At 45.2% G+C, this 12,582-nt stretch overlaps 1 protein-coding gene across 2 annotated transcripts in view; it reads left to right on the plus strand.

Moving 5' to 3' along the window:
- The window catches only part of LOC135369951 (uncharacterized), a 101,540-nt gene extending 90,051 nt beyond the window's left edge, over window positions 1-11,489 (plus strand). For both annotated transcript variants that reach the window (XM_064603561.1, XM_064603570.1), the window contains one exon: window positions 11,334-11,489. In XM_064603561.1, the coding sequence (XP_064459631.1) occupies window positions 11,334-11,405 (72 nt within the window). In that variant the 3' untranslated portion in view covers window positions 11,406-11,489. The remainder of the gene's footprint in view (window positions 1-11,333) is intronic.
- Window positions 11,490-12,582: the final 1,093 nt, after the last annotated feature.

Here is a 12,582-nt window from a genome sequence, read left to right on the forward strand (position 1 = left end):
TGAGGTTATGCCCAAGCGCGCTCCTTTTCTCGTATGTTTGCCGTGTTTAGCGGTGACCGCGCTCGTGTTAAGCCTTTTCTCGCATGTTTAGCGATGTGTGGTTCCCGCCTTGTGTTAGCTGCGTAGTGTTGTGGTTAGGCCTAAGCGATCGTCCCCCCGTAAGCCTTTTTCCCCCGATGTGTACTGTTTTCTGTTTAGCAGTAGCGGTTAGACCTTTTCTCTCGCATGCCTAGACTTGTTTAGCAGTGCTGTCATTTTTACCTGCCGCTAGTATCTTGTTCTCTGTCTCTCTCCTCTAGAGCTATGATGGTGGCGCCATCTGGTGTGATGCCTTGCAACTAAGTGGCCACCTGTCGTCGATCTCTGCAACTACCCGACGTCAACAAGCTCTGGTCACCCCGGAGCCGTTTCTTCGCCGCGGCATCGTTGATTTTTGAATAAATTGTTTCTCTCCACTCTATTTCTATCTTTTTATTTTATTTTCTACCTATTTTTTTATTTTTTTATCAGCTCAACTAGCCGGCAACTCACATCTTCGTCTGGACGTGTCTTAGATGGTCCCCAATTAGTGTAATGACTCTCTGGAGGGTCCTGATTAATGTGGGGGGTCCCAATTAGCTCTAATTGCTAATTAATGGCGTCCAGGCAAAGATGTGACTTGCCGGCTAGTTGAGCTGATACACTACTACTGAGCACTACAGTGCGCGTGCGCGCCGCATGGTCGGCGGATGGATACTGTCAAAATGTTCCGCGCGGTTTTTCCTGTGCTACGGCTAGAGGGCGACACAGAATGACGCGTTTGATGTGGCTTTGAGACGGTATTTATCCGTACTCACTTTTCATGCTTTTTTATAAAAACGGAAAGTGGTAGACATATAAATTTGATGTCTATCGCTTACTGAAATAATTCCAGAGAAAGTAAATGGAAAGTTTTTTTTTGAAATGGCTATAGAAGTTTAATAAAACCTTTTCAAAGAGGGAGGAGAAAAATTGTGTATTTTTTTTCGCATTCGTGACGTCGCCGTAAAATACATACGACATATATGAGAAATCCTGTAGCGAAAATAATTTCATCTCGTCTTCCTCTTTATGATGAAAGCACCCGCGTCAAAATCTGCGCGGCGGTTACCGAGAGAAAGCATAAAAACTGTTCCATAGGAAATACATTGGGACGGAGAGCTGGTATGCCCTCTTAACCGCCTTCTGAGAAATTTCGTGCCTGAATCTCAAAGAAGGATGGAAGTTGTTAAACGAATCTATAAAGTGTTGGACCTCGGTGAGAGATAGCATGCTTGAAAAAGATATCATCGATGTAACGTCTTAAGACTGCAGGTTTGGGCTTATCCCCATCTGTGCTTATCGTGCTGTGCTCTGGGCTTATCGTAATGGGTCAAGAAACCTTCTTCAACAAAACCTATAAAAAGATTTGCAAAAGACGGGCCCATTTTGGTACCCATGGCAACACCGCATTTCGGCCTGTACACAGCCCCATTAAACTCAAAAGCATTAGCATTAAGGACGATTTCGGCCAGTCGTATGATTGTGTCAGTTGGGGTTCTAAGGCTGAACGTCCGTCCAAGAAGTATTGGAGCGCTGACAATCCCTCTGCGTGGCCACGTCCATTGTAAATAGGAAACAGTTGCCAGGTTGTTGGAAAGTTGACAGCTAGTGATGAACATGAGTGGTATCCTTCGTATAGGAAGATAAGGCGAAAACCAGGGGTTGTAATATGGAATCGACGAATGCCGAAATAAGTCTCGTGGGACATGCAACGGCTGAGACTATTGGGCCCCCAGGACAGCCGGGTTTGTGTATTTTTGGAAGGAGGTAAAACGAAGAAACCTTAGCGAAAGCTGCCATGTGTCTTTGGTGGGAATCACACTCGTAGATGTGTGTGTCCTCTTTTCATCGTCTTCCATGACGAGAATAGCTGCTTGACGAGGATCAGCGTTCTCTGCGAGTGTGAGGTTACGTAAGACCAACTCTTCAAACAATTATCGTGCTGGACGCAAAAGAAGTCTGCCTTGGAGTTTCCACGAAACAACAAACAAACAAAAAACTGGATATTTGTCGTTCAGAGACAACGAAAATCGAGAGACGGCACAACTTCCGTATCCTAAAGCACTGGATACTGCGCAAAGCTCCAGATAGGTGTTCCCAGCAGAACCAAATTCGAACATTGAACGTTCGAAGTTGCGAACTGAGAAATGCAAAAATGCAGCGAAAAACTGAAAACGCAATTAAGGGGTGACAAAAAGTGAACTGAAAGTTACGAACAGTCCTAAGTAATGCGTTTGATTGACGAGGCTAAGCCTAAATCGAACTATGAGAAAAAAGCGTGAAACTTCAAAGTCGAAGTACTTGAGAAAACTAATACAGTATCACCCAGAAGTCGAAAGTCTGGAGAATGACTTGCCGTATCCTGTCGACTACATACAATGAAAATGAATAATCAGATATACGTAACAATTTGAGTGTTGAAGGGCCAAATGAGCTAGACCAAGGATCCAACATCCATGAGTGACCACGCACGCTTAGGAACGTACAACAGATGTGGCACGCGTTTATGTGCATTTAGCGGTGCCACTGCTGGCTTATGACAATGATGATGAGGCCGAATTGAGCAGTTTGGCTCTCACATCTCGTAGCTGTTGAAAAGATCGATGAGTACACACCTATGACTTCCCTATAAGTCAGAAAATGTGTCATACTTTGTTGCTCAGAGAAAATAACCCTGATGACAATAACTCAGGGGCATGTCTTAGAGTCGGTATAGGATACTTTTTTACTGGAACACACCCTGAAAACATCGCAGTCCTATTTCGATTAAATTCTCTTCATGAGTCCAGAGACTTCTGTTTGCTTCGGAAACAGGAGGGAACAGCGCGCAGATAACCTGAAATTTGCTTCACCACACCACTGAGTTCGAAGCTGCCGGGCATGTTAAATCTCAAAGGTTTGGCATAGTGTTCATTTTTTTGGGTCTGCTTATTGATTGATTTCATTAGCTTAGGATGGGACAATGTATCCTCCTTCGCTTTCACCATGGACACCTGATGAGCGCCGCCACGCGCGTTACTATGTGACGTGACTGGTAGGGACGCTCCTCATTCGACCTGGGATCACATGATGGAGGCGAGCAACATCGCACAGGCCGGAGCGTCTGCTACCGCTTCGGAGAGGATAGGCGCCCTCCGGCAGCGTGATGTCGGAAACGGAGGATTTGATGGCTATCAACGACACGACCTCGAGTTCTCTGGACCGCAGATACCAAGGGAAGAACGAGTGGTGCAGCACAAATCTAAATATGGTGAATAGCAATTCCCCAGCGCTTCCCGACAGCGAGCGTCCTGGCTGACCGCTTTCACCGCACAGTTTGTTCAACGACTAACATCTGGCATCACAATAGCGCAGTCATTGTTTTCTGTTTTCATTGTGACAGAAGTTTTTGGCCATGTTGGATACCGCTTTAGTGCTCCTTTATGAAACGAAGTAAAACAACAACTTTATTGTGAGATGGTGAATGGCGAGTTCCATCGCAAGGGGCGATACTCTACCCCATTGCTCGTAGTTAAGTAGTTTTGTACGTACATTTATTGAAATATTACACGCATTTTTGTGTAGTTATTGTGTGTGTAGGTATTGTGTTTTCATCATTGTGTAGGTACTTGTATTTGTAATTACTTAGTAAATCAGGTTATGTTTTCGAGTACTACGGCAATGACTAGCAAATGTGTAATGAGTTGATACGTTATATTTCATTGTGAGGTTTTTGCTATCCAGTCATCTCTCTCAGCGTCAGTCGACTGTGTCTATCCAGTTTGCTCGTACAGCAAATTACATTTTTTGTCTAGAGGTAATCAACGAACGCAGACACAGGCAGAGACGATACGCACACATACAAGTGCTCATGCGTTGAGTATCTGTTGTGTTGTCCATTTTGTTGTTATAAACCGCACCCTCAAGTCTTTCTAGCGTTATATTTTTGTAGTGCACACCGTGTACGTGTATGCAAATAATAAAAAATAGAGAAAGCTGGAAAGAAAAGATACTATAAACATAAAGAAAGGAAAGATAATCTAGCAAATATGGATGTTTATGTATGGATGGCATTCGCTTACTGTGTTTCCCCTCTTTTGAGGGTCCTTTTTTATGTGAGTAAATCCACAAATTATTGTAAAATTAATGTGGAAAGGACAAAGGTGTCAGCTGTTAAGATCTACTATTGTGCAATGCGATCAAGTGCTCCTCTTTCGTTTAGTAGGTGTGGGAGCAAAAGGAATCAGGCTGCCGGGCTGCACAAGATGAATTGCTTTAATGAACTATTCTCGATGAATCTAGAAGACGATTCAGGGTGCGCTTGGCACGCGGCTCACAGATGAGCACTGGCTGTTGTGATATAGCAGGGCGCTGCAGGTGCATTTAACATACCGTAGGAAAAAGGGAACATAGTGCATAGAACACAAACATTCAAGGCTAAGACTGGGACGTGCACCCACTACCAGTAGACCTATTAAAATGTCAAAGCGGAAGCTTAAATGCAACTTCAAATGCTACCCTCTCTTTCTACTTGGGAACATTTTTAATACTTAATTCTTAATACTGAACAAATGCTTATCTAGCCGGACCAGTCAATAAGCCATACACGCTATGGCCTTTGCATGCGTAAATGATAGCGTTGGTTGTTCTGCGCACTCCCAATACAAACAGCTTCCCGCATTGTGCAGAACCATATCACGCTATCGCTTACGCACGCAAAGGCGATATCGTATGATACAGTAAAACTCACTAATGGCACACATTATTTGCGTAGCTTCATTTCTCCCAGTCCATGCGTCTGTCGCCTCCGAAAAGGCTTGCGCCGCTTCGCAGACAGACATAACGGAGATGGGCGCATTCCAATGCAATAGTGCGGACCAGGCGAAATTGTGAAAGCGACACACATTCAGCAGGCAGGAAATAACTATATCAACGCCGCTTCCACATCTCTTACCGATAGGGTGTATGACATACAGAGTGATCCGGTTATTTCCAAATGTAAATAATGTTCGAGTGGAGAGAGAGGATTATATTTGAAGTTCCACTTAATCGTCCGCTGTGTCATATCAATGGAGGTTTTGAGCAAACCGTTCATCACGTGGCTTGCGTCGAACCATATCAACCGCAACCGATAAGATTCTGAGCCACACAGACGACTGCTCTCGCTTCCGACAGGCACGATAACCTTACCTACGGTCTGCAAAAACTGCCTAATATGTAGGTACCGAGTGCTTACCCCTGTCTCCTGCACTTGTTGCCTTATCCTGTGTGCGATGCCGATTTCTTTCCCTTTCGGCTTTTGTGAGAAGAAAGCACGAATTCTTAGTGCGCCTTTACTTGCCTCTCATGAAGGGTGCTAGCATCCAGCTTGGATTCCGCTGCTACCTGGGTCGTAACTTTGGATGACTTGTGCAGTGCTTCAGTAACGGCACTTGAACGCGAAGGAGACATGGGCGGGTCACAGGCACATCGTTCGACAGTGCAAACGTTAGCCGTCCGTGTCAACTGGTTCTGCAATTGTATGGGGTCCAGTAGCAAGGATCGAGCCTTGTCTTCATGCAAGCTTGGATGAGGAAACTGAAGACCTCGTCAGATTTCTGTGTGCAGCGTTTCTAGCACGATCTATTGCGTCACTTTACATTTTCGGGGATACAACTGCAAAAAGGAGTGGTTATAACAAGATTACGCAGTGCATCGAATCAAGCAACAAATAAAAGTTGCAGAAAGAAAGAACTCGAGTAAACGCTTTAATCGTTATATATATGACCGCATGGAACTTGGAACACTTTGAGCATTTAAAGCGCACGCTGAGCATATAAAACGAACCAGAGTTGAGAGGCAGACACATAGTAATTGAGCATACATTAGCGCATAAATACCGCGAAGCATCATAGTTAGCAGGGATAGTTAGCAAGAAATACATCACAACATGATGATATGCGAGAACACTGAAACCTTGCGACAAGTAAATAGGAAACGAAATCAGATAATGCAATGAACAGTGGGACAGGGCTCAAGAACACGCGCGTATTTGGCTGTCTCAGACGCTCACACTTTTAGCTGAAGATGGCACTCCCTGCAGCTTAGTCTTCGACAGTGGTTAAGGTGGAATCACCTCAATGTAATCTCTATGGGGCTCCTTCCGTCCAGGTCATCTCTGAAAGGGCAGCACATATTGAGTTAAACGTCACACGGATAATACTATGACCGATCCCGCTTTGACTGACACCTTTTTATTCATGTGGGACACTTTGTTGAATTTATACAATTTTTTGAATCTTTGGATATCAATACATGGAGCTCTAGGGGAGGGACACTAAAATGCTCATTAAATTTTTCCTATAGCGAGGACCCGCTTCAGAATGGTGTTATGTCGTTCATCCCTTCTCAATGCTCATAATTCAAGTAATATAATTAAAGTAAATCATAATTCAATAAAAGTAGTTAATCACTAGAAGTTGTTTCAATGAGAACATCTGACCTCTTCGGTCGCCTGATGCCAAAGACGTTATCAGAACAGAAATACGTTCGATAGATCGTCCGCAAAAAAAATTAATGAAGGAACACCTTTTTTTTTCTTTATTTTGTTCATTGCGCATCTCTAGACACGCGTCTTTCCTTCACACCCAAAACGAGACGATGAAGGAGCACACGATCGCCCCTTGCATCCTCGAAAAATATTAAAAGAAAACAGAAAATGCAACCTAAGATAAGGGCAGTTGCGGTAGAGTAACCGGATACATTTGTTTTTGTTTTGTTTCCGCAAGTTAAAACTCATCTAAGACGCATGGTGCGGCACTGTGCTCCTTCACCTTCTCACATTGGGAGTGAAGGAAATACCCGTCTTCAAAGATGGTCAATGAATAAAATAAAGAACAAAAAATGGTGTTCCTTCACGATTTTTTTGCGATCGATCTTTCGAACAGATTTTTGTTCGGAAAACGGCTTTGGTATCAGGCGACCGAAAAGATCAGATTTTCTCATTGGAACAACTTCGTAGCTTTTATAATTAAAAAGGAACATGTCCCGGGAGAAAAAGAAACGAAAAACAGTGTTTCTAAGCCTTGCCTGCAAAACAGAATCCCTGCTACAATGCTATTCACGTGAAACAGAAAAAAAGCACAATCCAGACGATACAAGAACAACTGCCGTCACGTGGTGTGCTTAACTGAGCCACCCAGTTTTTTCTCACCACAAACTCTTTATAGTCTTAGCTGCTTTGTCATACATCTGACACTTGTAGCGGGCCGTGGACAACGACGAAGATGGCCACGCGCCTGGAGCACCTGCCCCAGTTCCACCGGCGCGGCCATGGAAATAGGTCACCGTCATCGCCTCTCCGCGGCATATCAGCATCGCCGGTCGGGACTCATGTAGAGGAACAACACCTCCTCTACATTTTGGTGACCCGAACGATGAACATCAAGTTCGGATCAATTCGGCCCTTCACCATCCCAAATTTCTGACAACACCATCGACTAGCACTACCACGGCGCTCTCCTTGGAAGCCCCCGCCATTACTCGACTCATCACGACGACATCACGACCGCTGCTCGCCTCTTGATGAACACGCCGATTACTCCCATCCCGCTTCCTTCCACGCTTCCGAAACGCTGCCCACCCGACCGACCGACCCGCACCACTCGACCCAACCGACCACGCAACGACCCGACAGCTCGCTGTTCATCGCATCCGCCTACCGCCCATCGCTTCACGGCTTCCAGGGACCGACCTGCGCTGTCCACGGCCCCCGGCACTCACAACCCTCTTCTTCATTTCTGCATCTCAACTCACACCCACTGCCGGCCGCGACACCTGAGCAACGCGGCAGCCGGCGTCGCGGCAGTCCTCACCGACTACGCAGCCTCAGTTCCTGGGACCCTACGAGCTCTCGCTCCCGTGCCGGTTGCGGCACCCCAGGCCACGATTCCAACGCCAGACCACGACTTCGGCGACGTCAACGTTCATCTCTTGCAAACCTCATCTCGGCCGCTCCCGCCCCACTCATCGACCTCTGCCTGCAACGTGTGCTGTGCCGCCCGTGGACATGTCCAGCAGTGCGCGTTATCCAAGGTCACTCTTGCTCTCTCCCTCCGGTATAGACGTGATTCTTCGATCTTTCTTATCGCCGCTCCGCGTCTGAGGGGGGAGCACTGTAGCGGGCCGTTCACAACGACGAAGATGGCCACGCGCCTGGAGCACCTGACCCAGTTCCACCGGCGCGGCCAAGGAGATAGGTCACCGTCATCGCCTCTCCGCGGCATACCATCATCGCCGGTCGGGACTCATGTAGAGGAACAACACCTCCTCTACACACTTTAACGACATTCCCTGTTTTCTGTGTTAAAATTCACGACGCGTAATCCAGCGCGGAAGGAACTGGTGGAGTTCAGGGTGTCATGCATTGAACCTACCGTTGTCACGCATTACACACCCAATACTACGTACGTCACTAATTCTAACATTATATGTAAAAATTATGTAGGCTTGTTAATGATAGTGTGGTGTCAAAATACATTAGACGTTGCATTTCCTTGCATCTTCGATGATTCATCACAGGCTCATCAGAAACTCTAAAACCATTTTTCTAAACAATTTTTGCCATTAAACGATGTTTGTAGCGAGCGAGAAATAGCTGAGGACTCAATTTAAGGAAGACAAAAACGCATAGATCCTCCAAATGCCCCATAAGCTGTGGAATAGAAACCCGGGAAAATCAATGTTTGTTCGGTGAAAGGGCACGAAATTCAGTATAACCGAGGCCTAAAGCTTTCCGTTCAATGTATTGTCCGTGCTTTAGATGTCATCAGTTAGTGTTGAGAAACAATATGAAGAACAGGAAAATATAACAGTCATCTGGAAACAAACTTGTTTGTACTGCGGTGCTGACAACACCAAGAATATCATTGATATAAATAAAAAATAATAAAGGTCCAATAGCACTGCCCTGTGGAAGTACCGAAGTAACAGATAAACTATGAGAGCGGGTGCCATAAATGTCTATACTATCTGGGACCGGTTTGACAATAGCCATGAATCCCGTTAGCAAGCTACTGAAGTAAACCTATGTTAAGTAACTTAGCAGTCAGTTTGTTATAGGGCACCCTATCAAACGCCTTGCTAAAATCAAGCCTTTATCAATAACTGAAGCAAAGTCATGGACGACACTAAGCAGCTGGGTGATTGGGGAGATCCCTTTACGATGTTGCCATGACAATAAGACGGTGTTTTCGTCAGGCAAGTTAACAATGAAATTGCCTAATACATGTTCAAAAAGTTTGCAAGAACTGCATGACAATGCATATACCGGGTGTCTCAGTTAAATCGCCGGGCTGAATAATTTGCGAACGGGCATACCAATCGAATAACTTTCTTTTTTACAAGTATCTGTCCCATACCACCTACAGGCCGCGCACCGTGTGAGTGAGTGCGAGGGGATCATTATTTAAATAAAAATTCAAATAGGTTTTGTGAAGAACATGACTTCTAAAGCAGGGTGCCGTCGGCATTAAAATGGGTACTACGCCTTTTGGGACCTTCGGTGGACACCTTTTAAAGAAAAACCTCCCTCCGAAGCGGGTCATTTGTTCCAGTAACTAGCTGGTTTCGGTTTACAAATTTTTGTAACGGTTGGTCGCGGTTAAGCGCAAAAGGACGCTTTTCCACAACCTTATCCACCAATGCATTGCGTGTGCTCCAGCTCACTTCGCTCTGCTGAGTGCTGAAGAAATATTGAAAGCATGTGATATCAAGTAACTGTGTGATTAACTGTGTTTCGTCAGTGCGATCATAACAGAGAAAGGGCGCATATCAGTCAGACAGGCCGGGTGGGAACTGGCGTAGCCTATCACGCTGTTACTTTTTCAGCCCTCCCCATTGCAAAGTAAGCTCAAGAACACGTAATTCATTGGTGGATAAGTAAGTGGAGGTGCGTGTTTTTGTGCTTCACCGGTACCAGACGCGACAGAAATATCTAAACCCAAACCAACTAATTACTCCAGCAAATGACACGCTTCGTTGGCAGATTTTTCTCTAAAAGGTGTCCACTGAAGGTCCCAAAAAGGGGTAGTACCCATTTTAATGCCGACAGCGCCCTGCTGTCAGGGCCCTGCTGTTAAAAAAGAAAGTTCTTCTATTGGTGCACACGTTCGCGAATTATTTAGCCCGGGGGTTTGACTGACACCCAGCTACATGCGAATATATTTAAGAAAATATATGTGTCAGTTTTTCCGAGATGAAATCAATTGCAAAATAGCATATGCTGAAGGGCCATAGTTAGGAGGATATTATCGAACTCCTAAGAAAACGTCTTAGCTAACTTTCAATAATTAACTTTTTAATTATAAAAGCTACGAAGTTGTCCCAATGAGTACATCTGGTTCCTTCGGTCGCGTCTCCGAAGATGCGTAATGAACAAAACAAAGAAAAAATGGTGTTCCTTCACTAATTTTTGCGGACGATCTGTGGAACGAATTTTTGTCCTGAAAACGGCTCCGAGGGGACTAGATGTTCTCATTGGGACAACTTCATATCTTTTATAATTAAAAAGTGAATTATTAAAAGTTAATTAAGACATTGCCTTAGGAGTTTGCTAATGTCCTCCTGAGGAGTGCTTTTCAGCATATGCTATATTGAAATTCATTTTTTCTCGGAAAAAGTTATATATATATATATATTTAAAAAAATATGTTCGCACTTTCTGGGACACCCTGTATATATATATATATATATATATATAGATACTCGTTTCGCCGTGTTTGCGGCTCGTCGGCCCTGGGTAGCTGCGCATCGTTCGGGATTGGCAAACCAGGGGTCACTCAGCGAGCGATATACACCTGGGAGGGTGACTGAGCACTCCTCAATGCCACAGTGCAAGCCAGTGAATTATAAAGAGGGGGAAAAGCCATTAAAAAAATAAGTGAATGATGCTAGACGTGTTTGAAATTCAAACTTACAGATTAGAATGGCTTCTATGGCTGCACGTAGAGAAACAGATACTCTGTATCTGTTTATCTGTTTATATATCTGAGTATCTGTTTCTCCGTCCCAGTCCCGTCGAACTCCCGTCGGACTGGCCCGTCCGTCCCGTCGGACTGGTCCCAGTCCCGTCGAAGGCAGCGCTGACTGCCGAAACGTCGAACCCTATCCCTATATGTGTTAATAAACTCCCCTTTGTGTTTTCCTGTAAGCTCTTTGTCGTCTTCTGATTTGTCCTGCTTATATATATATATATATATATATATATATATATAGGCACATATGCTAGAACATACATATATACTTTGGTATTTCAGAACCCGTCAACGGCACATCCTGGCGGATGTTATGGAGGCAATTGCCATAAGAACTATCTCTGGAAAGACTGAAGATATCGAGAAGTGGCTTGAAAGATGTGATTGTTTTCGTTGTCATTGCCTCTATGGAATCGATAAAATTTATTTCCTCGCTTGTGCTCGCTTTACATACTCTTCTTCGGTAGGAGTCTCATAATTTTTGCCCTTAACTAAATGGAATTTCACTGCATTTTGCGAAACAAAACGCGCTTCTCTATGGGAGGGGTGCTATGGACGAGGCGAAGGATCAGCAGCGCATCCCGTGCTCTCCAACGGATGTGAGCACGACCTTGCGAATACAGGATGTCTTCCAATGCGACACAGGGAATTGGACGCGCTTCCTAGTGCGCCATCGTTTCTTCTAATGCGACCTGGTGCTCAGGGCAGTTCATAACGATATGGGTGGAATAAGGCTCCCAGCAGGGGATGGAGTGAGGCCAATCTTGTAACCTAAGACAGGTATTAGTACAGCCTTGCATCTCAGTCTGTGAAGCAGGGTAGCCTGGTTGTGGCTGAGGTCGTTGACATGGTAAGATTGTGTGAAATGAAGCAATTCTGGAAATGCAGCAAGACGAATTTCACGACGAACCCTGAAAACTGTTTCCAGTTGTGTTCCGGACCGTGGAGCGAAGGTATGTCTGGGGAAGGATTATGACAGCTGTTGGCGACACGGTTGTCTCCCTCATTGCCCGAGTTTCCTTTGTGAGAAGGGATCCACTAGAAGCCCACAGAAAAACCGTAGACCTGAAGCTACCTTCTGATTCCAGGATCGATCGTGAAATCCGAGATCATCACAGAGATGCGTACAGTTTCAACGGCGCCCGGTCGAAAAATCCGACAAGACTCCATCAAGGATTCTAGTGGCTCTTTCGTATATTTTGATGGACCATCAAAACAGCTTGTCGGTACATTAACAGCTGCTAGTGGTCCAACAACACTGTTAGCGGTCTCACAAATGCTATCCCACAGCCCGTCAGGTCGGCCGAATGGCCCCACAAAAAAGCTGATGGTACTATAGGGCCCCTGACGGCCTAACAGAGGGTATTCAACTGCCCATAAGGTGAGCTTAGTGATCCCACAGGAGAACCCAACGGTCCGTCAACGAGGCTGTGTGGTCAAACAGGTGATGCCTCATAGATAGGGCTTGAAGTTTTCAGCATTTTGCTTTGTTGAAATTCGTCGGGCGTTTTTCGGCATTTACGTCTTTCCG

This window comes from Ornithodoros turicata, chromosome 1 (assembly GCF_037126465.1).
Source record: "Ornithodoros turicata isolate Travis chromosome 1, ASM3712646v1, whole genome shotgun sequence".
Classification (NCBI taxonomy): domain Eukaryota; kingdom Metazoa; phylum Arthropoda; class Arachnida; order Ixodida; family Argasidae; genus Ornithodoros; species Ornithodoros turicata.